Source organism: Gorilla gorilla, chromosome 9 (genome assembly GCF_029281585.2).
Source record: "Gorilla gorilla gorilla isolate KB3781 chromosome 9, NHGRI_mGorGor1-v2.1_pri, whole genome shotgun sequence".
NCBI lineage: Eukaryota > Metazoa > Chordata > Mammalia > Primates > Hominidae > Gorilla > Gorilla gorilla.
The window spans coordinates 40481079-40507315 of record NC_073233.2 but is presented as its reverse complement, the minus strand read 5'-3'; the positions used below and the strand labels follow the sequence as shown (position 1 = coordinate 40507315).

Below are 26237 nucleotides of genomic sequence, written 5' to 3'. Positions count from 1 at the left end.
TAAACGCTTCCCATTCTACCCCACCCACTTCTCACCACAGCCCCGTGACGGAGGTGCTATTCCTACCACTCAAATTTTGCAGAAGTGGACCTGAAGGGCAGGTAGGATGAAGTAACCTGCCCAAGGCCACGATGAGCGTCAGGGCAGAGCAGTCTACCTCCAGAGCCCTCACCTTGCACCCCAGAGCAGAGCCAGCCAGGGAGACTTTGGGGGTAGAGACACTAAACAAAAGCTTCCTTACCTGTAGGATGATATGCCTGGACAACTTGCACAGTCCCATCCAGCTCTGACCATTTGAGCATGTGACTCTGCTTCTGGCCAAGGTCTAAGAAAACCCTCTTTGAAAGGCAGGTTCAGGCACCCACCTGAGAAAATAAATAAAAATTATTTTCATGCCCCCTCCCTGCCTCCAGCAAAATTTCCTACAGACCTAACAGAGGTCTGTGGCCAGGAAACTTCAGTCCCAAGAAACGAAAGGCCCCTAGGCTCATGTCCTGACAGCCTCGGTGACAAGCCTCAGCAGCCCTAGGGTCGCACACAGAACCTGCTCTTCTCCCTGTGGGGACGAGTCCTAGGAGCTGTATATGAAATACCCTTAGGCTGAGAAGTTACCGTTTCCTTCCCTGTCCTTCTCTGAACCTAGACAACATATCGGGGCTGCAGACTCATTAGCCTGGATACCATTAAACAAACATACCAAAGTATGTGTAAAGCCACCAGGTTACCTCTGTTCCCAACAAATGGAAGGGACCAAGTGACCTGGAAGGAGCTGGGAAGGAAATGAGGCAATTCTAGCTGGCTTCCAGCCACCACACCAAGCCCCTCGAGGTGACCATAGCCACCTGCCACTTCTCCCGCAGACTCCTGGGCTGGGAAGCCCTAGACACACTGCTCACCTTTGACCTTGATACCAACACCTTCCAAATTCCACCAGGCAGCCAAGACCCACCAGAAGAAACGTCCATGTGCGTGGATTTCAGAACACTCACAGGCAGCTAATCTTTCTAGAATGTTATTTATTAAAAATAGATTCTCTATCCTTCCCCTCACCCCTGCGAGCAAAGTGGCCTTTCCCAACATCTTTTCCCAAATGGATGAAACAGGTCTTGAGGACGCAGATGTGGCATTCTACATAAACTACAGGCTCAGGCTTTTCTGGGACAGTGGGTCTGCTGGAGCCAAGAGTGGAACAGCACAAGACAACATCAGCAAACCCTGGCGCACCTAACCGCGGGCAGCCATGGATGCCGGGACGGACTGGAGTTCCTCCTGCTCCAGGCACAAGTCCACAAAGAGAGACCCAGCGGCCCAGCAACAGCCTCCTGGGCACCACCAGAAAGCGATGTACTTAAGGGCCTCAGGCAGTCGAGAGGCAACGTGGCTTCCACATGTGTGGGAATGAGACTAAAAAGCTGGCTCAAAGCAAAATATGAACTTATAGGAAAGGAGGGCCCCGGACTGGGCAGGGAGAGAGAGACTCCTGGCAATTCTAGAGATGGCAGTGCCCAGCCATCAAGTTCTAAAGAGACACATTTGGGAGTGACTCCGCCTTTAGCCAGGTTGAGCTCACAGACACACAGGCCCAGAGGCCGAATTCGCGGCCAGCTTCCAGGTGTGCCAGGGCCTCTCGTTGCTTTTAACAGTCCAGCCAGAGAGGGTTCAGTTAGTGAGAGTATCTTCCCATGATCAAACACAGATGCCCGAGTTTCTCTTCACTATTTCTTCCGCTTCAGTTTCATATCTTTTTTGTTCTTTGTATCTCTGTTCTTCAACTTCTTGCTCTGTTTGGGTTCTTGTTTGGCCTCTAACTTCCTTTTCTTGTCACTAGAGAAAAATCAAAAATAGAAAGAATGAAATATGTACAGATCTGAACATCTGAGACTGCTTTAAGCTTGCTTTGCTTTGTCAAAAAGGGTTTCCACCGTCTGAAACTTGATGTAGGCCACCCAATTGGACATTAATGTTCTCTGCAAACCTATTAGGGGGCAGGCATTGTGCTGGGGCTGGGGACACACCATACAGACCAGTTCCTGCCCTGTCCCAGCTCTTAGTCTGTGGAAGAACAAATCTCGATCTTAACACCTGAAATCCGGGTTCTCCTCAGGGTGCAGTACACTCTGCTCCCCTCTCCCAAGACAGACCTAAGGCACCACAAGGATTCCCCACCACCACTCTCACCACTGCAGTGACTCTGGAAACTAGACATATTCATCCCAATGACCCTGAAGACAGTCCTTAATACAAGGCATGAGACTCCAAGGAAAACCCTGCCATACTTTCTGATGTGCTACTATTATTTTATTTTTCCTATATGAGAAGAAGAAAACCCAAACAACAGTAACTCAGGTGACACCCTGCAACCAGCCCCTGGATTCTTCATTGATATCCTGGCATAGGAATCACTCAGCAAACGGCCACCTGCCATTAAGAAACTTACAGGTTAAATTTTGCTCTGGGAACAAATACTTCCCTATAAGGAGACCGTGAAGAGTTCAGTCCAGAGACCATTAACATCATATGAATGAAGTACCTCTCAAAGGAAGAAAAAGTAAGGCCTCAGAGGATTTAATGATAGCTACCAGTATTTTTAGCTCACAGAGTTCAAGCTTTCACATTTACTCAGAGCCATCAAGCACATGAACAACCACACAACACTGGTTTGTTGGGCTCAAGAGGCTTCTCACTACCAGCAATGGCCAAACAAATGGCAGGAAAGGCCAAGCTCTACAGAGTGTGGAGCTGAGGCCGTCTCCACAGCAAACACGCTCCCCGGCCTTTTGTTCCAGTCAAAGCCACCGTGCTCAAGGCCAAAGCCATCATGGGCCCTGTGCTACATTTGCCATACTGTACAAAACAGAGACAGGTCACACCGACAGTGGGCTTCTGTGCTGCACCACAAAGGATCTGGGAAATGAGGCTGGCATCGATGCTGGATCCTTCAAGATGCCACAGTGACTAACGGAGACTCTGGAAGACAGTACCTGATTTCTGGGATCTACAGTTCCTAGAGACACAAGGTTTCCTCTTCCCAAATGTTTCCAAAATATAAGCTTTTAAGGAAACCAATAAATAGGGGATTGCCAAAATCTCACCCTCCCCATCAACCCCCAAATCAGCTGTGAAAGCCTCAATTCCAGTGGCTCTGGGCAGGGGAGGCCTCATTGTACTCCCAGGGAAAACTGATGAAGGTTCCAGCCTAAGTTATTTACAAATGCACCACTCTGCAGATAAGAAGCTTGGAGTGAAGATTTTCAAAGAGTGGTCTAGGGACTGCTGGGGTCCCTAAGACCCTTTCAGGTGTCCACAAGGTCAAAACATATTTGGATTAGTATGAAAACAGTTATTTGCCTTTTTTCATTTTCATTCTCTCACAAATATTCAGTTTTCCAGAGAGTATAAGATATGACAGCAAAAGAGTGTCAGTGAAGACACAGACATGAGTATCCGGCTGCCTTCTGTTAAGCCAGATATTGAAGAGATTTGCAAAAATGTAAATGTAAAAACAATGCCACTCTTCTCACCAAAATTTTTATGAAAAAGAGTATTTTTCAAAATGACTGAGTCCATTATTACTGTGAACAAATGAATATTTTTTAAATTTCTCAGTTTTTCATTTATTTTCTTTTTAAAATTTTTTTGCAGAGACAGGGTCTGCTATGTTGCGCAGGTTGGTCTTGAACACCTGCGCTCAAGCGATCCTCCTGCCTCGGCCTCCCAAAGTGCTGAGATTACAGGCGTGAGCCACCGCACCTGGCCAGTTTTTCATTTCTAATATGGGAAATTTCCATAGATATAACCAACAAAAGTCCTTTGGGGGCCTTAATTGTTAAGAGATAAAGGAACTCAAAGACCCAAAACCTTGAGAACTGCTGGCTCAAAGGAAGGACAACTTAACAGTTAAACCTATGGCCTTGCAGTGGAGAAACGTGGACTTGATTCTGGCTCCGGCTCTCACTAGCTGTGTGCTTCTCGGGAACTTAACCCCTGAGAGCCTTGTTACTTCATCTTAAAGCAATGACAGTAATAAAACAGCCCCCTTATGCTGCCATCCTGAGGGCTGAATGATGAAAGCCCATAAGCAAGTCTCAGCCAGTGGCAGCTTCTGGACTGTTCCCTCAAGCCCTTCTCCCTGACAGGCCCAGTGCCCTGGCATGGCTGACAAATACAAAGAGTGAAGAGATCCATGCCTAAGAGATGGCCCTCCTGGTCTGTGGGACATGCACTGCAAGGGTAATGGCCAGGGGACTCTCAAAGGGAAGAACCATGACTTTTCTGTCAAAGCTTTTGCTCCAACCTCCTATTTTCTAGTCAAAGTTAAAGAGAAGCAGAGAGGCCAGAATGCCTCTTCCACCAGATGCACATCAGACCCTGGGCCCTCACCTTTTCAGGCTGATGATCGAGGCGTTCGGCCCAGCTTTGTTCAAAACTTCATTCCACTCTTCATCGTCCCCACGGATTATGTATCTAAAAAAAAGAAGGGAACTATCAAAGCCTGCTAGAAAGAAGAAGGGACTGCTTAAGAGAAAATAACGACAGTGACAACATTCTTATCAAACACTTCCTATCATGAAAGCCAGGCTGAGCTGTGTCAGCATTTGAACAGCAGAAAGGACAGAGGGGACAAGCGTGCAGGAGGGCCAAGAGACATGGCGCTTAGCTCTATGGATAGAAGCTCCACAGGAGCGAGGGTCACCAGGCCTGCTGGCAGGGGTCAGTGAGGACAGTCCTGCACAGAAGGCAGCCTGCCTGGCTCCTCCCACATGACTCTCATTAACATCCACCAAAGAAGCTTCCTGTCACCCCCACGATCTTCTCACTCACTCCCACCTCCAAGCATTTGTCCATAAGCCCTTGAACTGTGCCTCTCCCCTCCCTCCCTTCTCTTTCAGATTTAGCAGTCCTGGCAAATCAAGGTTTTGATATTGCAAAGCTGAGGGCAGAAACTAGAGCTCGATTCTCTGTCCAAGGGCTCCTGGCCACCTCCACCTCACATACCCAGCAGCCACCATCACTAATGACCCAGAAACAGGACTACAGGTCACAGAGGCTCAGAGGCCATGAATTCTGGAGTTATTATTCACATCAATCCAGGCAGTGGAGGGAGAGGCAGCACCACTACAGCTGAAGCACAAAAGGGACTAGGATCCCCAGATGGTTTTAGAGCAAGGGGTGTTTTGCTTGTTTGGTTGGTTTTAGCAGTAGAATCCTTTCTTCAAACAAAGTCACACGTAAAAGCCAAATAGAGTAAGTAACCATTAAAGGGCCTGCTCATCCAATCGGCACCCCCACTCCTGGAAGGACCCGAGGTGTGACCTGGAGCCTTGGGGATCAGAGAGTGCAATGTGAAAGTCAAAGTGGCGGCACTAGTCTCCGGAACCCAACTCTTCCAAAATTATACAAACAGGCAATTAGAAGGTCAAATAGAACTGTTAGCACCCCTAAAACTGATCCCATGAAAGACACTTTCCAGGGCACGTGGGATATGATTAGAAGAAACGTGTAGGCAGATTCTTAGGGCCCCAGAAGCCAAGGCAAAGCCTCTGCTTCCCACAAGCCTTACTCAGAGAGGTCCATGCTCTTCAGCTTCCCTACTTCCTTCTTGTGTTTCTCCTGAAATTCCTTTGCTGCTTCATCCTGTGGTTAAGGACCCATAGAGAGACTAAGTCAGAGTCAAGGATTGAACCAAACACAGGAAAAGGTGAAGCTGGGGTGGAATGGCACAATGATGAGAAAACATTTCCTTCTCTTCCGTCTACCTGCAAAAACCTTGTAGGCAGCTTTGATTATTTTAAGGTAGCTCTGTTATAAACTATGCATTTAAGAAGTCACCAAAAAAGACAAAACATTTCCAACAGATGCTGGAATCCTATATTCACAACACACACACACAATCAGTGGGAGGCACAACTCTAGGCCTGTGTGTGCTCAGACAATGCTGGGTCCGTTTGTCCAATTAAACCTACGGAATAGCACTTAGCTCAATTAGTGCAGAGGACTCTTTCTAAAGGGGAAGGGGAAGACAGTCTGAATTCACAGCCTAAGGCAACCGATGGAAATGCTGGGACTCCCAAGGCCATGAGCAGGGACATACCAGGTCGTCACTGAGGGTCTTCATCGTGGGCTCCATGACCACATCTTTCGCTGCCACCATCTGCTCCTCAATGGCCTTTTCCTGAACTTCATTAAATAGCTACAAAAGACAACCAACAGAGAAGCAGAAGATGAAGGAGCAGCAGGGACCCAGTCACCCGTGACCCAGACACTTGGTGTCTTATAGAAAGGTGTGCATTTTGAAGACACAAAGCAACACTCTACAGTTTAGGAATGTGGATATTAGCGGGAAGAGCTGAAGAACACAGACTGGATATGTACCAATTTCCTAATAGGGATGCCTCTGGGAGAGGACACAGAACTTCACAGATTCTTTAGAGCTGAAGTCCTGTATTTGCGTGCGTGCGTGTGTGTGTGTGTGTGTGTGCGTGTGTGTGTGTGTGTGTGTGTGTGTGTGTGTGATGAGATGCAGCAAACACAGCTAAACGCTAACATGTGTTCTGAAGTCCTGGATTTGTGTGTGTGTGTGTGACGAGATGCAGCAAACACAGCTAAATGCTAACATGTGTTCATCTCGGGAGCAGGGAGTGGGTTTGTTGCACTATTTGAGAGACCTCACGCCCCTGCCCTCAGGCTGAGGTTACCTTCACAACTTTGCGGATGATCCGGTTGAAAAGTCCCATCAACTGGCCCGAGGGCAGCTCAATCTCCTTTTCCAGCTGGTCCACAGACTTATGCTGCAGGCCAATCCCCAAGAGAAGAGCCTAAAGGATGGAAAACCTGCTGGGTGGGCCTCTAGGACAGGCCCTTGCCCATTAAAATGGCACCAAGAACCAGAGTACTCTCTTGACCAAAGCTATTGGTACAAAGGTAGACTAGCACTGTGTATATTGGCATCTTCTCTTTCATCCTGTTACTGAGACCACCAAGAAATGCTGTCTTCCTAAAATCCCCAAAGTAACTTTTATCCTGACAAATACCTGCTTCACAACTACATTAAAAGTTTGGGATGTTCCTGAACCTCTGCTAAGGTGGAGTTAAGTGTCAAGGCAATGTAGTGGGGTGGAAGCTGCAGCTCTCTCACTTTGTATGGCTGGACACATTACTCGACTTCAGAGCCCAGGTTTCCTGACCTGTAGAATGAGGATACCACTACCCACCTATCAGATGTATGAGGAATTAAAGGCACACAATTATGTCCAAGTGCCCAACCCAACACCCAGCAAATGAACAGCTCCACAATCCTCACTTCTCCTCCACGCAAGCAACAGATAGCATACCGACTGAGCCGCAGACAGGGCCAGGTCCCCCAGCTGGTTCAGGAAATAGATGCGAGAGATGGCCGGGATCATGTCCATGATGAGGTGATAGTCCACCATATTCCGTGAATACATCTCCAGCCGCTTCAGGTCATAGGGGAGGAAGAGTGCTTCCAGCTCCTCCCGGCTCAGGGCTGTCCACGGGGTAGAGAGCTAGACAGGTTAGGTCACCCGGCGCCCTCATGAGATAGCACACAGGCCCCAGGCTGCACCCTAACACACAGGAGCATCTAACAGGGCCTGGCAGCCATACCACACAGCCCTGGCCCAGAGGGGCACCAAACCTGCTCCTGCCATAGAAGGGGCGGCTCCAGGCCACGTGTGGGGAGGGGACGGCTGCCACAGGACCCTTGCTCAGTTCCCATACTGAACACTTGGACCAAGGAAAAGCTCCCTGTGGCCCAGGGTTAGGGGAACACAACTACACTCTTTCCCTGCTTTGTCACTTCATTTGGTGTCACAGAAAGTGTGTAAGCTCTGCCCAGCTCAAGATATACGGATTTCTCCATCAAAATATAATTGGCAAAAAAGTATATACACACACATATACACATATATGCATGCTATACCTAAATATTTATATATAAAATATGCAATAAAACTAATCTCTTACACATTTTTTGTTTTTTAAGTATTCAAACAATCTGTATGCACAAAGCACTTCTGTGTGCTGTTGGCTACAGAAGGCTAGCAGCATATTCTTATTACAATTTCATGAATGAGGAAACTAAACCTCAGAGATGGAGCACCTCACTCCCCTAGAGCACAGATGTAAATCAGCCTCAATAACCAACCAGCTACATGAACTAAATGGACACCTCTGACATTAAATTGCACAGCCAGAGTCTTACCATGAAAATGAAAGACAGCACAGCCTGGGACAGAGCAGAGGCCTGGCAAGCGGGTGGTGACCAGCGAGTGACTGCAGGCTAGAACCAGTCCCTCAATTTCCAGCCCAAACCCTTCCTAGGACACCACACCCACCTCCCACACAGCCAAGCCATTCCCAACCCTCCTCCCTGTCCCCGCCCGGCTCACCAGGCTGGGCTGGCTTCCCCATGTTCCTGTTCTGAATGATGTTCAGAGCCAGGGAAGGAGAGAAGGTACTGAACTGGTAGGAGAGCAAGGCTAGGAACCGCCGTCGGAAATCTGTGGGGTGCCATCACGCAGAGTTAGAGGTCTGGAGGCATCCCCGGCAGCCCCCAATCACCTCATTGTCTCCCCCAAACCCCCACTCTTCAGTCACCTTTCCAGAAGGCTGCAAGCCAGCCTCCCTGGTCAGCCTCATCCTCATCAGTGAGAGTCTTCAGCATGATGCACGAGTGCTCTCCGGTCAGGTCATTCTGGGCAACACAGAGGTTTAACTGGCACCAAGAACCCCCTTTTTTTGAATAACCCATCATTGATGAAGGGTAAACACTCAGAGAAGGAAGGCTTAGTGCTTCCGCAGGCCTCTCCTTCTTCCCGGGCTGGGGGTAGGCACCCTTCTCAAACAGCCCTCGCCTTCACCTTCCTCATATCACCTCAGTTCACACACAACAGCTGCAAAGATCACTGTCCTGCAATCTCCTCAAAAGTGTCACAGACACAGAGCAGAGCTGCTGGCTCTTCTGGGCCTGCCTCTTGCTCGGGACGTGCGGGAGGGAAATATGTGCTCCTCTCAGGTAGATGCTGAACTCAGTCATTAGGGCTTAAGCTCCACACAATCCAGTCAACATGGGTTTGATGCCTCACAGCAGAAACTCCAGGGCCAAAACCTACACCTCAGTGCTGGCAGCCAGTCTGCAAGTGCAGGCTTCTTTAGGTGTTAAAATTGTGACTATTTTTACATTTTTTACTCCATAACAACAAAGCCCCACACCATAAAAACACTACCATCAAGTCACAAATGAACAGTGCACAGTGCAAGACCACACGGACACACCGCAGACCACACCACAGCTCAACAGCTTGCGTTCTCCTTGCAGCTGACAGCCAAACTTACATCCTCAGCCTCCACCAAATGTACTGACAGAGACCCAACCCATCTCTGCAGCTCCCTGCCTGCACAGAAGCAGCCCAACACCCAGCAGTCCTCACCAGTCCCACTTTAAACCCTCGGACGGACACTGGACACTAGCCTCTGATACTGACTTTGCCCTCTCCAAAATCAAACCTCCAACACTTCCCTCTCAGCCGATGGACTCCCCTCATCTGGGAAGACAGAAGCACTCAGAAGACAATGTCTTCATCCTCCCAACCCCAAATCAGCCAGCCAACTGATGCCTTCCATTCCCACGCTCTCTGCCTTCCCTGTTCCGAAGGATGAAGTAGGTGGTCACCTCTCTTCCTGAGTCTCGAGTCCCACCCACCACTTCCTCAAGGCCTGCACTCTGGCAGTCGGCCCCCCTCACCTACACCACTACTTGCAGGATCGAACCCAGCAGCAAAAAACATTCTCTAGAATCTCCCATCGGACAATCCTTCTTTAGCGCCCATCTCCCTCCAGCGACCTTGTTTCTCTGCTCCCTTTCGCTTCCTGAAAGAGTCGCCTGTTCCCCTTCTAGTTCTTCACCTCCTCTTCCCTCTGGCCAGGCCAAAGCCTCCACTCCACTGCAGCTGCTTCAATGCAGCTCACCGCTGCTGACGAATCCAATGGCCAGCTGTCCTCATCCTCCTCATCCTCTCAACAGGGCTGACTCCCATTCCCACTTTTTCACCTTGACGTGTGACACCACACCCGACTTTCTCTTGCGCATCAGGGCTGTTCCTTCTCAGTCTTGTATGTGCTGTGTCCTCCTCTTCATTCCTCTGAACGTTAGGGTCCAAGGAGTCACTTTCATTGGCTCCAGATATCTTTCATTCACTCAACGAAAGTATTTACTGAACACAAACTACACAGCAATTGCTACTCTAAGTGCGAGGAATACAGCAATGAACACAACAGACAAGAGCTCCGTGCCCTCCTGCAGTGCATTCTATTATGAATATGCTGATGGCTCCCAAAGCTCCATCTCTAGCCCCAAACTTCCCTACCTCCAAATTCCTGTAGTCAAATAAATGCCTAGTCCACATTTCCACTTGGATGTCCAATAGGCATCTCATATTAACATCAAAAAAGAACTCCCACTCTTCCCTCCAAATCTGCTCCTCCTGCAGTGAGTCCCATCTCCGACAGCACCTCCAACACCCAGTTTCTCAAGCCAAAACTCTAGGAATTACCCTTGATCCTCCTGTCCACTCTCCTTTCCCAGAATCTGATGAACAAGTCCACGTGTACCTCTGCCATTTTATGACTAAGAACAACGCATGCACCGTGTAGTCGGGGAAGAAATGTGTGATGATGTGGCCTGTCACTGAGGATGGCTGTTTCCATGTCCATCAGAATAAACCTCTTCAGAGGCACAGCCACCTGCTCAGAGCGATGCAGCAGGGAGGCACTAGGGCTCTTTGCAAGGACAGGCCTGTCACCTACCATAACGGTAAACCTAAACTTCTCCTCTGCTGGATGCCTCACTCACCGGGGTCTGTCTCAGATAAACAGGAACAAATCCAGCTCGTTTCCAGAACCTGCAAAGATACAAAGACAGTAGGTCACTGTGTGTGGCCTCTGGGGAGCGGCTGATAGACACACAAGGGCAAGAGCCAGGAAGAGCACGCCACGAATAGCAGGCTAGCACAAACACCAGCTACCAACAGAGACACACAGCCCACAGAACTCTTCTTTCTCAATGCCAAGGAGTGATGCCGCGGAAGGAGGGCAGGCACTTACTTGAGGAGCCTGGGGGTCAAGCCATAGGAAACACCCAGGTAATCCAGGCGCTCGGCAGGCCTCTCATTCAATTTGAGGAGTAAAGGAGGCAGGTCCTTCCGGGGAGTGATGACCTCTTCCAACAAGCTGACAGCCTGGGAAGATGCCAAGGAGAGAACACAGTCCATTCAGCAGAGGGAGAGAGACATCGTCAAGCACCCCTGCCACAGCGCACTCTGGACTTAGCACAACAAAAACTGGGAGAGGTTTCTTGGTTTATTGCTGTGGTTTTCAAACTATGAGAACACCGGAGTCAAGCAATCATTCTCAAGTACACAAAACACCTCAACATGCGTGGAATCACACTGCTTCAGACCTCTAGAATGCAGGAAGACAGCCAAAGAGTTTAGAAACGACTGACAGAGGCCGGGAGTGGTGGCTCATGCCTGTAATCCCAGCACTTTGGGAGACTGAGGCGGGTGGATCACCTGAGGTCAGGAGTTTGAGACCAGCCTAGCCAACATGGCAAAACCCCATCGCTACTGGAAATACAAAAATTAGCTAGGCACGGTGGTGTGTGCTTGTAGTCCCAGCTACTCAGGTGGCTGAGGCAGGAAAATTGCTTGAACCTGGGAGGCAGAGGTTGCAGTGAGCTGAGATCACGCCATTACACTCCAGCCTGGGAGACAGAGCAAGACTCCATCTCAAAAAAAAAAAAAAATGCCCAACAGATTTACAAAGGGACAGGCAGGCTCCTGTGATCCAGCATGAAGTCCAGGTTCTATCACCTGACATCCTTAGGAAGTGACAAACCTCTGAGCTTGAACTTCTTTTTTCATTGCTTGAGACAGGGTCTGGCTCTGTCACCCAGGCCAGAGTCCAGTGGCGAGATCACAGCTCACTGCAGCCTCAACCTCTGGGGTTCAAGCAATCTTCCCACCTCAGCATCCCAAGTAGCTGGGACTACAGGCATGCACCACCATGCTCGGCTAATTTTTGTATTTTTTGTAGAGATGGAGTTTCGCCATGTTGCCCAGCTGCCTCAACTTAAATAAAAGCCCCTTGTCTAGCTCTCAAATATACATACTATGAAAATCAATGAATGCACATGAAAGGCTGTCACAGTTACTAGTATTAGTCATTCTTATCAAGGAATGACAGAACTTCCCTTAGTCTGGTGTAGGATGAAAGAGGAGATTATAGAGCAGTGATTCTCAAACTTGAATGAGCATCAGAATCACCTGAGAATCTTGTTAAACTACAGATTACGGGTCTACCCCAGAGTTTCTGATTCAGTAGGTCTGGAGTGGGGCTCAAGAATTTACATTTTTAACAAGCTGACAGATGATCCCAATGATACTGATCTGAGGATCTGAAGTGTTCGGTAGGAAAAAGCAGCAGAAGAAAATGAGAGAGGGGTCCAAAGCTCTGGACTGGTTTTTGTTGATGCCCCTAAAAACCCAGAAAATTATCCTCCCAAGAACCAGGACACAGGAGGTCTGTCGAAAGATGCTTACCTCGCTGCTTACGGTGTGAATTTCCTGTGGTGTCTCAAGGACCTTTTCCTCCAGACAAGGAAACCTGCCTTCATAGTACATCTGCAGCAGCTGCAGAGCACGGCTGCCATAGCCCATCTAGGAGCAAACATGAAGGGAAAGAGGCCGAGGGAAGAGAGCTGCTCTCAGTCTAAGCCACGTTGACTCCCCTGCATTGCTTCTAGAGAACCTTCCCTCCCTGTCAAACAGCACGGGGCAAGAGAACCAATGAAAACCCTGAGGTCAAAGCAGAGACACTTAAGACTGAAAGTAGTGTGACCCGAGTTCTTAACACTGGTCTAGCTCTTCAAGAACAGCCACTTGAGGGTAAGGATGGCTGTGCTTTCTGGTCTCCAGATGGGCAAGCCCAAATGAGAGGCAGTTTCTGTACCATTGCCTGAAAAGGAAGTTTCTACAGCCAATTACTCAGTGAGGTGTTCTAAGAAGGTAATTTTGTTATGCAGGTCCGGTTCACAAGTCCTCGTTCTCACAAAGGAAGAGTGAGCATATGCCATCATCCTGTCCACCCACCCACCCCGAACCCTGGCTCAATTCTCCAGGGCAGGGAAGTGCCTACACTTCACTTGCTTCTGCTTGACCAGCTTCTTATTCCAGCCACCAAGTGCCCCCACCCTAAAGCACCGCCAGCAACACAGCTTCAGGGGAGCCTGAGGACACATTACCCCTTGATAATCTGGGTGAACAGCAATGCGAACGACCCTTCCACCAGAAAGACCACCAAAGTCTGGATCTTGGAACTGTGTGGGAGACACAAACCAGTAACTTAGCAACACAGACATCTTTGGACACCACCAGCTTCCCTCAGACACACCAGGGAAAGCCCGTCACCTGTTCTGACACTGTCCATGGAATCAGGTCCCCTGAAGCCTTCTTGCCTCGAGACAGACTGCTCAAGATGGACTGGCGAGAAATCTCCCCTTCAAGGCACACCTGTGGGGGAAGCAGGACAGTGCAGGCAGAAAGGCCAGCTCTGATACAGAGCCCACTCACAGAATATAGCTTGTTTCTCGAACTAGGCCAGTTGTTTCCACCCCCATGTTCAGGTTTAACCCTGACACTGACACATCCATTCCCCCCGCCCCTCTTTTTTTTTTGAGATGGAGTCTCACTCTGTCGCCCAGGCTGGAGTGCAGTGGTGCTATCTCGGCTCACTGCAAGCTCTGCCTCCTGGGTTCATGCCATTTTCCTGCCTCAGCCTCCCGAGTAGCTGGGACTACAGGTGCCTACCACCACACCCGGCTAATTTTTTGTATTTTTTTTTTTTTTTAGTAGAGAAGGGGTTTCACCGTGTTAGCCAGGATGGTCTTGATCTTCTGACCTTGTGATTCGCCCGCCTCGGCCTCCCAAAGTGCTGGGATTACAGGCGTGAGCCACGGCGCCTGGCCTGACACATCCATTCTTAACCGGAGCTTAATTACCAAGCCCCATGTTACAGGGCAGAAGACTGACAGCCTCCTGACCCAAAAAGTAAAAGCCACATTAGAAGAGAGTCTCTATGGATGCTGTGCGTGTGTGAATGCCATCAAGACACAGGATGCTCATGAGGCTCTGTACAGAACAGCACAAGTTCAAAACAACTAAAATGTCTAACAGGTGAATGGTTGAACAAATCATGGTATATGTATATAATGAAATACTACACAGCTTTAAAACTTATGTAGATTATGAGTGTTTTATACACTGCCTAAAAATAAAAGCAGCTTACTATGTATATGAAAAGGAAAAGTGATACAGAAATGCATAAATACATCCATGCTAGGCATTAAAAATTTGTTCCCTAATCTGTAGCCTCTAATTCAAAATGCACCATGTATTGCTTTTGTAATAAAGGGAGAAAACAAACAAGTCTGTTTGTGGAAGAAGCTGTGAGTCAAAATAAGAGAGCGGTCGGTTCTGGCTTTTCCCCGTCCATCAACAGTGGAGCTTTGGGTGTCTAGTGGCGCTAACCTCTTCCAGTGCACCCTAGTCACCTGTCTCAGCAGACCCAGCCCCTTGGTTCCAGACCAGGACTCCACAGTTTCAAAACTCCCACAATGCAGTTATTAAGCCACTAATTCCTGATGCCTCAGTGGTTCCCCAAATCACTGCCACAAGGACGCCTCTGCTCCTATACCTGGATAACAGCAAGCACTTCTGGAAGGGCATTCTGGGTGGGGGGCACGGGAGGCAGAAGGCAGAAGAGATGGTGAGCAGGTGCATCGGAGAGCATCTGGAGATCATTGGGAGAGTTCTGTGGAAGCCAAACACGGGTCAGTGAGAAGCACTCTTCCTCTTGCCCTTTACGCAAAAGGTTCGATTCAGAACCACAGGATGACTGCAGTATTGCCTTCTCCAAAGCCAAGTGAGGAGCAGAAGTCCAGCAAAGCACCTTCTAGTATTTTGGCAAGCCTGAGACTCTTCATAACAGGTTAAGTGGAACTTAGCCTCAAATGCCTACTGTCCTCTCCCCCCGAGCACTGAGGCTGGACAGCAGAAGAGAATTTATTTAGCACTACTTATTTCACAGCTAGGAAGTGAACTTTTTACAGATAAGAGGCTGCTATTTCAGGAAAAACTGTCACCACTTCTAACACCAACTCTTCAAGCCTTCCATTAAAGGCTGTTCATAAAAATACTATCTAGACATTCAAAAAGTATCCTTTTTAACCAACCCTTTTGTTTTTAAGTCTCAGATATTCTAAACCCTCAAATTCACTGTTCCATAAAAGTAGCCCAGAGCTTTATAAAGCTGGTCTCAGGTCAAACTGCACCACCGGGCCACAACTGCAATGTCACCTCATCCTATCAGTTTAGTAGGCAGGCAAAAAATGAAAGCACTCCTTTAAAAATGGACACAGCTTTCCACCCTGTCTCGTTACTGCATGGAGCTACATGCTCTATACCTACACACAGCAAGATCAGTGGACCTCATCAATGTCCCAATGGAACAGTCACCTAAGCCACTGGGTAATAAAATATGTAAATCAAGTAAAAGGGGACTGCCAAATGTTGAAGCTCCCTGCTACCATTCACACAAGGGCTAGCTGCAGTTACCTTGTAGTGAGAAGCCACGTAGAGGGCCATAAGCCGTTGGAGGAAAACTTCAGAGGCCTTGTGGTAGCAAAAGAGGGTATCTCTATTAACATAGTACCTGGGTCTGGAGTCAAGAAACCAAAACAAAACAAATAGCCGAAGACAGGTCATACTACTCTCTGGAGGCAGAACAAATTTCCGTAGCTGGGAACAGGAGCTCAGTGTCCTAAGCAGAAACACATAAAAGAAGGAAGAAGAGGGCCAGGTGCGTTGGCTCACACCGGTAATCCCAGCACTTTGGGAGGCTGAGGCAGGCGGATCACAAGGTCAGGAGTTTGAGACCAGCCTGACCAACATGGTGAAACCCTGTCTCTACTAAAAATACAAAAATTAGCCAGGCGTGGTGGCTGGCACCTGTAATCCCAGCTACTCAAGAGGCTGAGGCAGGAGAATCACTTGAACCCGGGAGGCAGAGGTTGCAGTGAGCTGAGATTGCGCCACTGCACTCTAGCCTGGTGACAGAGCGAGACTCCATCTCAAAAAAAAAAAAAAAGAAAAAAAAAAGGAAGAGAAAAAGGAAATTGAAAATGTTCAACTTTCCCCTTTCTCTAGAGCAGCATCCTATGAAACAAAGGACCCAAATCCTTTGAATTCTTTCACCGCCCCTCTCCTTTTCACAGGGCCAGTGAAACCCAGAGGAGGATACAGTTCACAAGCTTCAGGCAAGGGGCAGCCTGAGACTATCCGAGTGATGTTGAGGCAATCCAGGCACAGCAAGTCATTCAGCCACTTCTCCACTGCATCCCCAGGGGCGTATCGGATTGACTCCTGGAGGGAAACCTCATGCAGTGTCCGCGCTGCTCCCCACAATCACACACACAAAAGAAGAAACAATGATTAAATATGTATTGTCTAAAAAAGCAAGGAAAAATGTTTCACTTTATATTTGTCCCATGGTGGCCAGAGACGTGTGGTAAGAATTTAAACTGGGTGGTTTAAAATTGTTTTTGGTGGATATTCAACTTGCCACGATACCAACCCCAAAGGGATCTCAATGCAACCATGCCCTGAGACAAGGACACACAAGGGCCCCACCATCAGAAGGCCCTAGTCTGGCTCCCATCTGGTCACTGGACTGCTGTTCCTCCAAGAAAAGCTACTTCTCCTCTTGGGGACTCAACCTCTCAGCCTGATGGTGGGAAGGTTTGGTGCTTCCCATGATGTCACAGGGGAAGCGAGGATCAGTAAGACTGAAGGGCCTTGCTGTGAACCGCGGGACCCGGGTCAGGTTCTGGGGTACCTGATGCCAATCTGGCTGTCGTCGTGGTCTTATTCTCAGCAGTGGTGCTGACCTGGCTCTGGGCGCTCTGTTGACGGAGCTGCTGAATTAGCTTGAGGGACAGTGACCGGCCAGTGCCCTCATAGCTAGAAACAAAGGCAAAAGGAATCAGGCACGAGGTCCCAAATCCACTGTCTAGGAGGGGACAGGGAGCTGCTTTCCTCCACCTGCTGAAACACCAGACCCCTGCTTCCCCCAGGACAGCCTTGCTCATCTCTGAACTTCCAGCATAGCAGGCACCTGTCCAAAGGAGGCAGGGTGGCACGGTGGCTGAGCTCGGGGCCACCCAGGCCTGGGCTCACGTCCTGGCTCATCTACTTAGTATCTTTCGGCAAGGAGCTCAATCTCTTTTCGCCTCATCTTCAAGGGGGGATTATTCTATACACCTCACAGGACTGTGATGTGAACTTAAAAAATAAGGACTGGAAAAAGGATGTAAGTAAAGCCTTTAGCATAAAGGCTTTAGGCAGTTTTAGTGAAGCTGGAACAAAGTTAAATGGTCAACTAACGGAGCTGCTTTTAGAAGTACGGTGCATAAGGAAATGAACTGAGAACATTTCCAGTTTGGAAAATAAAACAAATCCACCACCTCAGTAATTCTTTTCATTGCTATGCCCACTTAAAAGGTGACATAAAATAGCTAAAAAATGTTGGGAAAAAATTAAATCACCTATAATCTGATAACTCAATCAGCTTTCATTTTGAGTTTTCTTCTCCTTGTCTTTAGTCACAGGCATATGTCACCACAGGGTACACACAGCACTTTTCATTACATCATTTCATATCACTCATTATTATATTCAAAGACTGTAAAATACTTCCTCTTACTCAAATAATGACAAAAGCTAGATGAGTGTTTTATGCCCACTCTCCACACCACATAACAAAGCTCTCCCAAAAGTATCCTATTTATTTATTTAAGAAAAAAGAGTAAGCACAAGCAACAAAACTTCAAAACTTTTGTCGTTAAAAGATATTATTATAAAGAAAGTGGCCGGGCATGGTGGCTCATGCCTATAATCCCAGCACTTTGGGAGGCCGAGGCGGGTAGATCACCTGAGGTCAGGAGTTTGAGACCAGCCTGACAAACATGGTGAAACCCCATCTCCACTAAAAATACAAAAGTTAGCCAGGCATGGTGGTACACACCTGTAATCCCAGCTACTCAAGAGGCTGAGGCAGGAGAAATGGCTTGAACCTGGGAGGTGAAGGTTGCAGTGAGCCAAGATTACACCACTGCACTCCAGCCTTGGCGACAGAATCAGAGTCTGTCTCAAAAAAAAAAAAAAAGAAGAAGAAGAAAGTGAAAAAACCCATAGAATGTGAGAAAATTTTTGTAAATCATATCTGAAAAGGGACCTGGTATCAAGAATATATAAAGAACCTTTACAAATCATTAATAAAAAAGACAACCCAATTGGAGAGATGAACAGAGGATACGAATACACATTTCTCCAAAGAACATACGTGAGTGGCCAATAGGCACATGTAAAGATGCTAATATCATTAGTCACCAGGAAATGCAAATGAGAATTATAACGAGAGGTCACTTCACACCTATTAGAATGGTTATAATCACAAAGATACATAATAAGTGTGTGAGAGGATACAGAAAAGTCAGAACCCTCATACTGCTGGTGGGAATGTAGAATGTGCAATTGCTTTGGAAGAGTCTGGCAGCTCCTCGCATGGTCAAACATAGAGTTAGCCCAATAGTTTCACTCCTAGGTGTACCCCTAAGAGAACTGAAAAACATGTCCATGCAAAAATCTGCACGCTAATGTTCAAAGCAAGATTATTAATAATATCCAAGAGGGAGAAATAACCCAAATGTCCACCAACAGATAAATGGAAAAATAAAATGTGGTATATCTATACAATAGAATACTATTCAACCATAAAAAGGAATGAAATACTGATACATGCTACAAGTCAGTCATGGAAGACCACATATTTTATAATTCCATTTATATGAAATGTCCAAAATAGGCAAATCTACAGGTACAGAAAGTAGATTAGTGACTCCCTAGGGTTGGGGGTGTGGAGGAACTGGAGGAGGATGCACAGGCTTTCTTTATGGTGTGATAAAAATGTTCTAAAATTGGTTGTGGTGAGCATGGTTGCACAACTCTGTGAACATACTAAAAACCATTAAATTACACATTTTAAATGGATAGATAGTACAGTATGTGAGTTATATCTCAATAAAGCTGTTTGAAAAGTAAAAATCCATTTTATTTCAGTATTTTCAGTGTAAGCGAAGCAGTCACAATAAATCTGCATACAGAATAATCTCTTCAAGATGTGATTTCTATACAGAAATCTTCCCAATATTGGAGATACATATTTACTGACCTCAAAAGATTTCACAATATTGTTATATTCAAAATGCAAATTAAAAATGTTTTTCTTGTTCAAATGAAAAAAGTAAAATAAATGCAGAGAAAATGTACATCAAAATTCTAACAAAATCTATCTCCAGATGGTTGAATTACAGGTGATTTTTCTTTTTTTTTTTTTTTTTGTTTTTGAGACAGTCTCGCTCTGTCGCCCAGACTGGAGAGCAGTGGTGCAATCTCGGCTCACTGCAGCCTCCACCTCCTGGGTTTAAGCAATTCTCCTGCCTCAGCCTCCAGAGTAGCTGGGATTACAGGCACGCGCCACCAGACCCAGCTAATTTTTGTATTTTTAGTAGAGATGGGGTTTCACCATGTTGGTCAGGCTGGGCTCGAACTCCTGACCTTGTGATCCACCTGCCTCGGCCTCCCAATGTGCTGGGATTACAGGTGTGAGCCACCGCACCTGGCTACAGGTGATTTTTCTTTTGCTTACCTGTTCTAATTTTTCAATAGCCAACACTAAATATTTCAAATTAAAAAATTAAATATTTCAAATTAAAAAAACACATCATTATGAGCTTGCTTTCTTATAATTATAGTACTTTAATACTATATTTTCTAAGATATAAGATATTGGTATCACCATCCATGTATTTTTCAACATTTTATCACACCTACAGACAGAAGCAGACACTCAGCACATCAGACTAAAATTCTTCAGTCTTACACTGCCCATTTCATGTCGGGCCAGAGACGTGTAACAGTTCATTAAGAGACCAGTTTCCATTTGCAGAAGCCCAGTAGAGAATGAAGCAGCCCCAAACACTCAGAGACTCTGAGAATCAGACTTGGCTGTCCAGGCCCAGGCCACATCCGCTACATGCCCCTGAATCTGCAAGAGCCTGCCACAGGAGTAAGGACTCCTGCCCACAGTACCTTACCCGTTGATGGTGGATGCCATGAAAACAAGGTAAGGGCCAAGTAGGCTCTTCACCAAGGGGAGGGGGATGGCGGCAGCTTCATCAATCACAACTAGTTCAGCCTGGCCCAGCTTCACAGCATCTGCAGGATGTATATACTGTGGGGAAGGAAAATTTAGATTATTAGCATAGCGAACTCATGTCACAGCTGCGATTACTGGTGACTCATTATAAAGGATGTTCTCTTTCCTCTCTCTCCCTGTTTCCTTCTCTCCTCTCATTCCTCCTTTCTACTTTTTCCTGGCAGGGCAAAAATGGGATGGGCTTGGAGTCAGACACCTGGGTTCAGAGAGTTCAGCCACTGATCATATGACCTTGGACAAGTCACTTAATCCCACAGTGCCTCAGACTCCTCCTCCTGTAAAATGAAGGAAATACCTATCTTATGGCTGCCTGAAGGAAAAATAAAGCAGGTATATAAAGATGCCCTGCCCAGTGCCTGACTCACAGTGCTGAGAGATAGATGGTGGCTCCCTTTCCTTTCTCTCCTTTGTCTCCTCACGTTTTCCCCCAGCCTCAGATAAGGAAAGCCGATGAGCTCGAGGCATAGCTCGACCCCAGTGGTGGCTAAAGAGGAGGATGTCGGATTTCTCATGCCGGGCACCGCGCTCCCTGCTCTGATGGCATGATTACAAGGGCCAAGTCTCCCTGCACTGACGGACATTTCTAGAACTTGTTATTTTCTTAATACATAAACACTTACATATCTTTATGCATACAAACAACCTCTTCAGTTTCTTCAGGGCTTCCTGCTAATTTTAAAGTGGTTTGAAAAGCAATGAAGAGGTATCTTACAGGAAACCTGAATAACCAATTAACATAAACAAAGATATTCAACCTCACCAATAATCAGTGAAATGCTAAAGACAGCAGGGAGATACCATTTCACAAAACTTAAATAGCTGTTAAAACATCCAGAGTTGATGAGGTCTTAGAGAAATTAAAACTCAAATGAATGCTGGCATGGGGGTAAATTGGTATAAACACTTTGAAGGAGAATTTGGCAAATTTTAAGAAAGCTGGAAAACTATACAATCCTAAAACCCAACAACTCCACTTTGAGAAACATACATGTAAATATAATTTACTCATGTAATACCTAAAGATCAATCAACCAGATCTACAAGCTTTAATCTGCATAGATCTTGAAAACAAATGTTAAAAAAGGAAAGCTGAAGGAGGACAAGTACAGTATGTTTCCACTTATGGACAGATAATTACATAGTAAACATAGAAACACATGGACTGAAAGGACACACACCAGTATCAGAACTAAGTCACCCATGGGGAGGGACAGAAGGAAATAGGATGGAAAGGGGTTGAGGGACTTCAACTGTATTTGTGATGTTTTAGTTCTTTAAAACAAAAATCTGAATGACATTTAAAATATGAAACAAACACAGCAAACATCAAAATGTCAACAATACTTAAACCCGAGTGTTGGGTGCCTGAATGTTATATTGGTCTCTGCACGCTCCTATACATTTGAACTATTTCATTACAAATAAGATGTTCTGCTTTGCTACAAGTTGATGGGCCAGGGAGGCGGCAACCCCACCCATTTCTTTTTTTCATTTTTTGAGACAAAGCCTCACTCTGTCGCCCAGGCTGGAGTGCAGTGGTGTGATCTCGGCTCATTGCAACCTCTGCCTCCAGGGTTCAACCAATTCTTGGGTTCAACCAATTCTCCTGCCTCGGCCTCCCGAGTAGCTGGGATTGCAGGCGCATGCCACCATGCCTGGCTAACTTTTTTAAATTTTAGTAGAGATGGGATTTCACCATGTTGGCCAGGATGGTCTCCAACTCCTGATCTCAAGTGATTCGCCCACCTCAGCCTCCCAAAGCGCTGGGATTAGAGCCATGAGCCACCATGCCTGGCCAACCCTGCTCATTTCTAGCAGCAGAATGTACATCCTCAACAGAGCCCCAGATCTTGTATTCTTCAAGGGAAAAACTAAACAAGCATCTCATAAAAGCAGCAGAAAGCAGCCCCCCAGGGGAGGTGAAGCCAACTTTTATCTAATATTCTTCTTTTTCTCAATCTTGAGCCCAAAGAGAGGCCTGAAAGGTACACAAATGGAGTCTCATAAAGTAAGGTCACCTCCTCTGTGCTCACACTGGAGACAAAAGAACTCTGGTAATATGAGAGAGTATTTGATTACAAATTCAAGAAGGAGCAAGGCCCGAGGCAGGGTATTTCAGGGAAATGTTTTCCTTCTTTGGTTTGTGTATTTTTCTTGAGTTTTAACAGGTCTCCGTGTTCTCATTGCCTGCAGCCTGACCCTCACCAACAGCAGCCTTTCCTCCTCCCAGCTGGGGGAATCAAGCAAAAGTGAGCAGAAATGTACAGAATGAAGAGATTCTAGAAAGAGACTAGTAAGAAAAAAATTAAGGTGAAAGGCATAAACACAACATTGTTTATAATCTGGCCTCTGATAAAAAGGTATAACTTCTTGACATGCATATACATATGCTTTGACAGGCATAAAGTGCTAGGGCATAAACTGCCAAATTCACCTGGCTCACTTCCCAACCCAATTCCAAAAATAATCAATGAACCTCCTCCAGTAAGAGCCCATTAGTCTCAGTCCGTCTGTAAGCCCGTCACCTCATGCCTCTCTTAGAGATTTAGCGAAACTGCAGCCTTTGGACAAACGCAGACCATTCAGGCTTACAGAGTGCTAGAGATTTTTAGAACTTTTGGGAAAACACTGTTTAAAAAAGAAAATAGGCCACTGGCTAAACCACAAAGATTCAGAGCACATTTTGCAAAGTTCTTTTTTTCATTTAAGCTGTAAGGTTATTGTTCTAGTTACAGATGCAACATTTCAAAAACTGCAATAACTAAGCAAAGTTAGAGCTGATGTCAGAAGAAAGATTCTCTTTCAGTTAATCAGCATACTTTCCACCCCACTTATTCCATATTCAAAGGACAAAAACACAACTTTTCAATCTAACTACATATATTTGTTAGTTTGCTGAATGTTTTTCTTTAGAAGAGTCTGAAAATCTGGAACAGGTTTAGCATACAACACCACCATTGTCTAAAAGACATGCAATTACACAAGACATACATGTCTATAACAGGAAACATCTTAGAGCCAGTTAAATACAGCAAGACACTGGCCCTGCACATCAGGGTCTGAGAACAAGCCTCACCTGAATAGTCTGCCTGTGTTCTCGAAATACATTCACTCTGATCACTGCTTTGTTAAATTCAGGATTTAGAGACTGGATAATCTCATAATCCAGATGTTCCTGGTGGGGAGTCAAACCAATGACAAACTTTAGAAACAAGTTTCAGAAACTAAATATTATGAAAGTAAGCAAGTATTCTAAAGACTTCACTTGGATTTAAACCCAGCACTGTATCAAAATAAAAATCCTTTTTTTTTTGAGATGGAGTTTCAAGCCCAGGCTGGCGTGCAGTGGCGTGATCTCAGCTCACTGCAACCTCCGCCTCCCGGGTTCAAGCGATTCTCCTGCCTCAGCCTCCCAAGTAGCTGGGATTACAGGCATGCGCCACCACACCCAGCTAATTTTGTATTTTTAGTAGAGACGGGGTTTCTCTATGTTGGTCAGGCTGGTCTCCAACTCCCGACCTCAGGTGATCCGCCCACGTCGGCCTCCCAAAGTGCTGGGATTACAGGCATGAGCCACCACACCAGGTCTAAAATAAAAATTCTTAATCCAAATTTCCTACCTGATATTGCAGAGCATCAAATCCTTTAAATACAAATTCAAACAGAGTATGGAGGTTATCAGGGCTTGGGGAGGTAACAAAGATATTGGAGTACCTACAGAACAAAACAAAAGAAGGATTTTTAAGAAATTAGGAACATTTTAAAGAAACAATTTAAAAAAGAAAATATTTTTGTTTGCTCCTGTCCCAAAGGTGATAACCAGAGGTAACAGCAAGGGAAAAAGTCAGGACACCTTTTGGGAAGGAAAGTAAAGCAACTCTAGACATTTAGCTACCAACATCTGTGAAAGCAAACTGCTTAGAAGCACTGTGGAGACAACGCCCTCGGTGTGCAGAACAGACAGACTGCTTCCCAATCCAGTGCACTGCTACAAGAAGTAGTTTCATGCTCATCACTAGCTGTGCGAGGCTTTCAAATGGTGAAGCTGGGGAGCTCAATTGGTGCTCAGGCCAAGGCCAAAGCTAACCTCCAAGTTAGCTTTGCCTTGCTGAGTATAAAGGATGCTAACAGCAAATGCTAATGGCTAAGAGGCTGACTGTTACAGCTAGAGCAGCAGGAAGAACGAAGGACAAGGAGTCAGGAGCTAAGCTCAAGCCCCAGCTCTATCAGCACTGACTTGCTGGGGGATCTTGGGTAAATCACTGGAACTCCCCAAACCTAGGTTGATTCATCTATAAAATGCCACAGAGCTCTAAAGAGCACCAAGGAAGATAATGCACAAAGGCAAACACAGTAAGTTCTAGGTTCATTATTATGGCTGAGAAGTTGGAAGAACATACTCTATTGGCAGCTGCATGTATCTTCCAAACCCAGTAGAAAAGAACAGAAACTAACATCACACCTAAAACCAGCTCCTCAGAAGCCAAAGAAAGCTTCTTTTAATCAAAATCATTAAAATGTCAAACTTGTACTTTTCTCAGTCAGCAAGGCTGGTCATACGCATTCTCATGCCTTGAGTTGTAAAGTTTCTTACTCCCATTTCTTTGCCTCTGCATGTTTGTTCAACTGTAAATAGTGATTACAAAGGCCCTGGTATATATGTGTCTGTGTGTACACACAAGTAAACATGCACCTTTAGCGTGGGTTGGGGAAACAGTGCTGCTGTTTCCTGGCAGGAAATCAAGACCTAGAGAAATCACACACTGAACCCACTCAGAACTCAGAACTAGGAACGTGAGATACCAGTCCTCTGACCCCAACCCTGCACACTACCCCCACAGAGCCCAGAGTTCCTAAAGATGGGGGACTGAATCCCCTTACCCAAATGCCACCGCCCCAGCAATTGCCAATCCCAGGGCTGCAGATTTTCCCCGTCCTCGGGCAGCTGTGAGTGCAACAGTACTCCTCAGGGTCTTTTCAGAGATGCCCTCGATAAATTTCAAGACAGCTTTGGCCTGTGGAAAGAGAAACATATTAGGTGAACTCCAAGAAAGACCCAAGTTTCCACCATTCATCACCATCACTGTGGAGAAGTGAGGTTGATGCCAGGCTAAATAAGAGGGCGGCAGTTCTTGCAGGCCAGAAAGCACTGCTCAGCACCTGGACTTCTCACTCCCTTGGTCATCTCATTTCAGTCTCAAGGCCTTTGGTACCAATTTTTAATAGATGCTGATAACTCAAATTTACAGCTTCAGTCTGGACCATTTCCCTGCACATCAGACTTTTTTTTTCCTTCTGAGATGGAGTTTCACCCTTGTTGCCCAGGCTGGAGTGCAATGGTGCGATCTCGGCTCACTGCAACCTCCACCTCCCAGGTTCAAGCTATTTTCCTGCCTCAGCCTCCTGAGTAACTGAGATTACAGGCGCTTGCCACCATGCCCAGCTAGTTTTTATATTTTTAGTAGAGACAGGGTTTCGCCATGTTGGCCAGGCTGGTCTCGAACTCCTAACCTCAGGCGATCCGCCAGCCTCGGCCTCCCAGAGTGCTGGGATTACAGGGGTGAGCCATGGCACCTGGTCCACACCAGACCTTTTTTTTTTTTTTTTTTTTTTTTTGAGACAGAGTCTTGCTCTGTCGCCAGGGGCTGGAGTGCAGTGGCATGATCTTGGCTCACTTCAACCTCCACCTCCTGGGTTCAAGTGATTCTCCTGCCTCAGCCTCCCAAGTAGCTAGGATTACAGGCGCACACCACCATGCCCAGCTAATTTTTGTATTTTTAGTAGAGACGGGGTTTCACCATGTTGGCCAGGATGATCTCGATCTCTTG

General features: G+C 46.5%; 1 protein-coding gene across 3 annotated transcripts in view; it reads right to left on the bottom strand.

The window, feature by feature from the left end:
• Positions 1-999: 999 nt before the first annotated feature.
• The window catches only part of NAT10 (N-acetyltransferase 10), a 43058-nt gene continuing 17820 nt past the window's right edge, over positions 1000-26237 (bottom strand). For 2 of the 3 annotated variants that reach the window (XM_004050920.5, XM_055355512.2), the window contains 21 exons: positions 25291-25424; positions 24030-24123; positions 23486-23584; positions 20288-20424; positions 16969-17093; positions 16375-16525; positions 15690-15786; positions 14770-14886; positions 13485-13586; positions 13319-13393; positions 12618-12734; positions 11122-11255; positions 10871-10919; positions 8617-8713; positions 8409-8519; positions 7332-7504; positions 6696-6815; positions 6092-6190; positions 5561-5634; positions 4381-4464; positions 1000-1824 (listed from right to left, as the gene is read on the bottom strand). In XM_004050920.5, the coding sequence (XP_004050968.1) occupies positions 1716-1824; positions 4381-4464; positions 5561-5634; positions 6092-6190; positions 6696-6815; positions 7332-7504; positions 8409-8519; positions 8617-8713; positions 10871-10919; positions 11122-11255; positions 12618-12734; positions 13319-13393; positions 13485-13586; positions 14770-14886; positions 15690-15786; positions 16375-16525; positions 16969-17093; positions 20288-20424; positions 23486-23584; positions 24030-24123; positions 25291-25424 (2298 nt within the window). In that variant the 3' untranslated portion in view covers positions 1000-1715. Of the gene's footprint in view, positions 1825-4380; positions 4465-5560; positions 5635-6091; positions 6191-6695; positions 6816-7331; positions 7524-8408; positions 8520-8616; positions 8714-10870; positions 10920-11121; positions 11256-12617; positions 12735-13318; positions 13394-13484; positions 13587-14769; positions 14887-15689; positions 15787-16374; positions 16526-16968; positions 17094-20287; positions 20425-23485; positions 23585-24029; positions 24124-25290; positions 25425-26237 lie in introns of those variants that run through there. The other variant, XR_010135461.1, reaches the window with a different exon arrangement.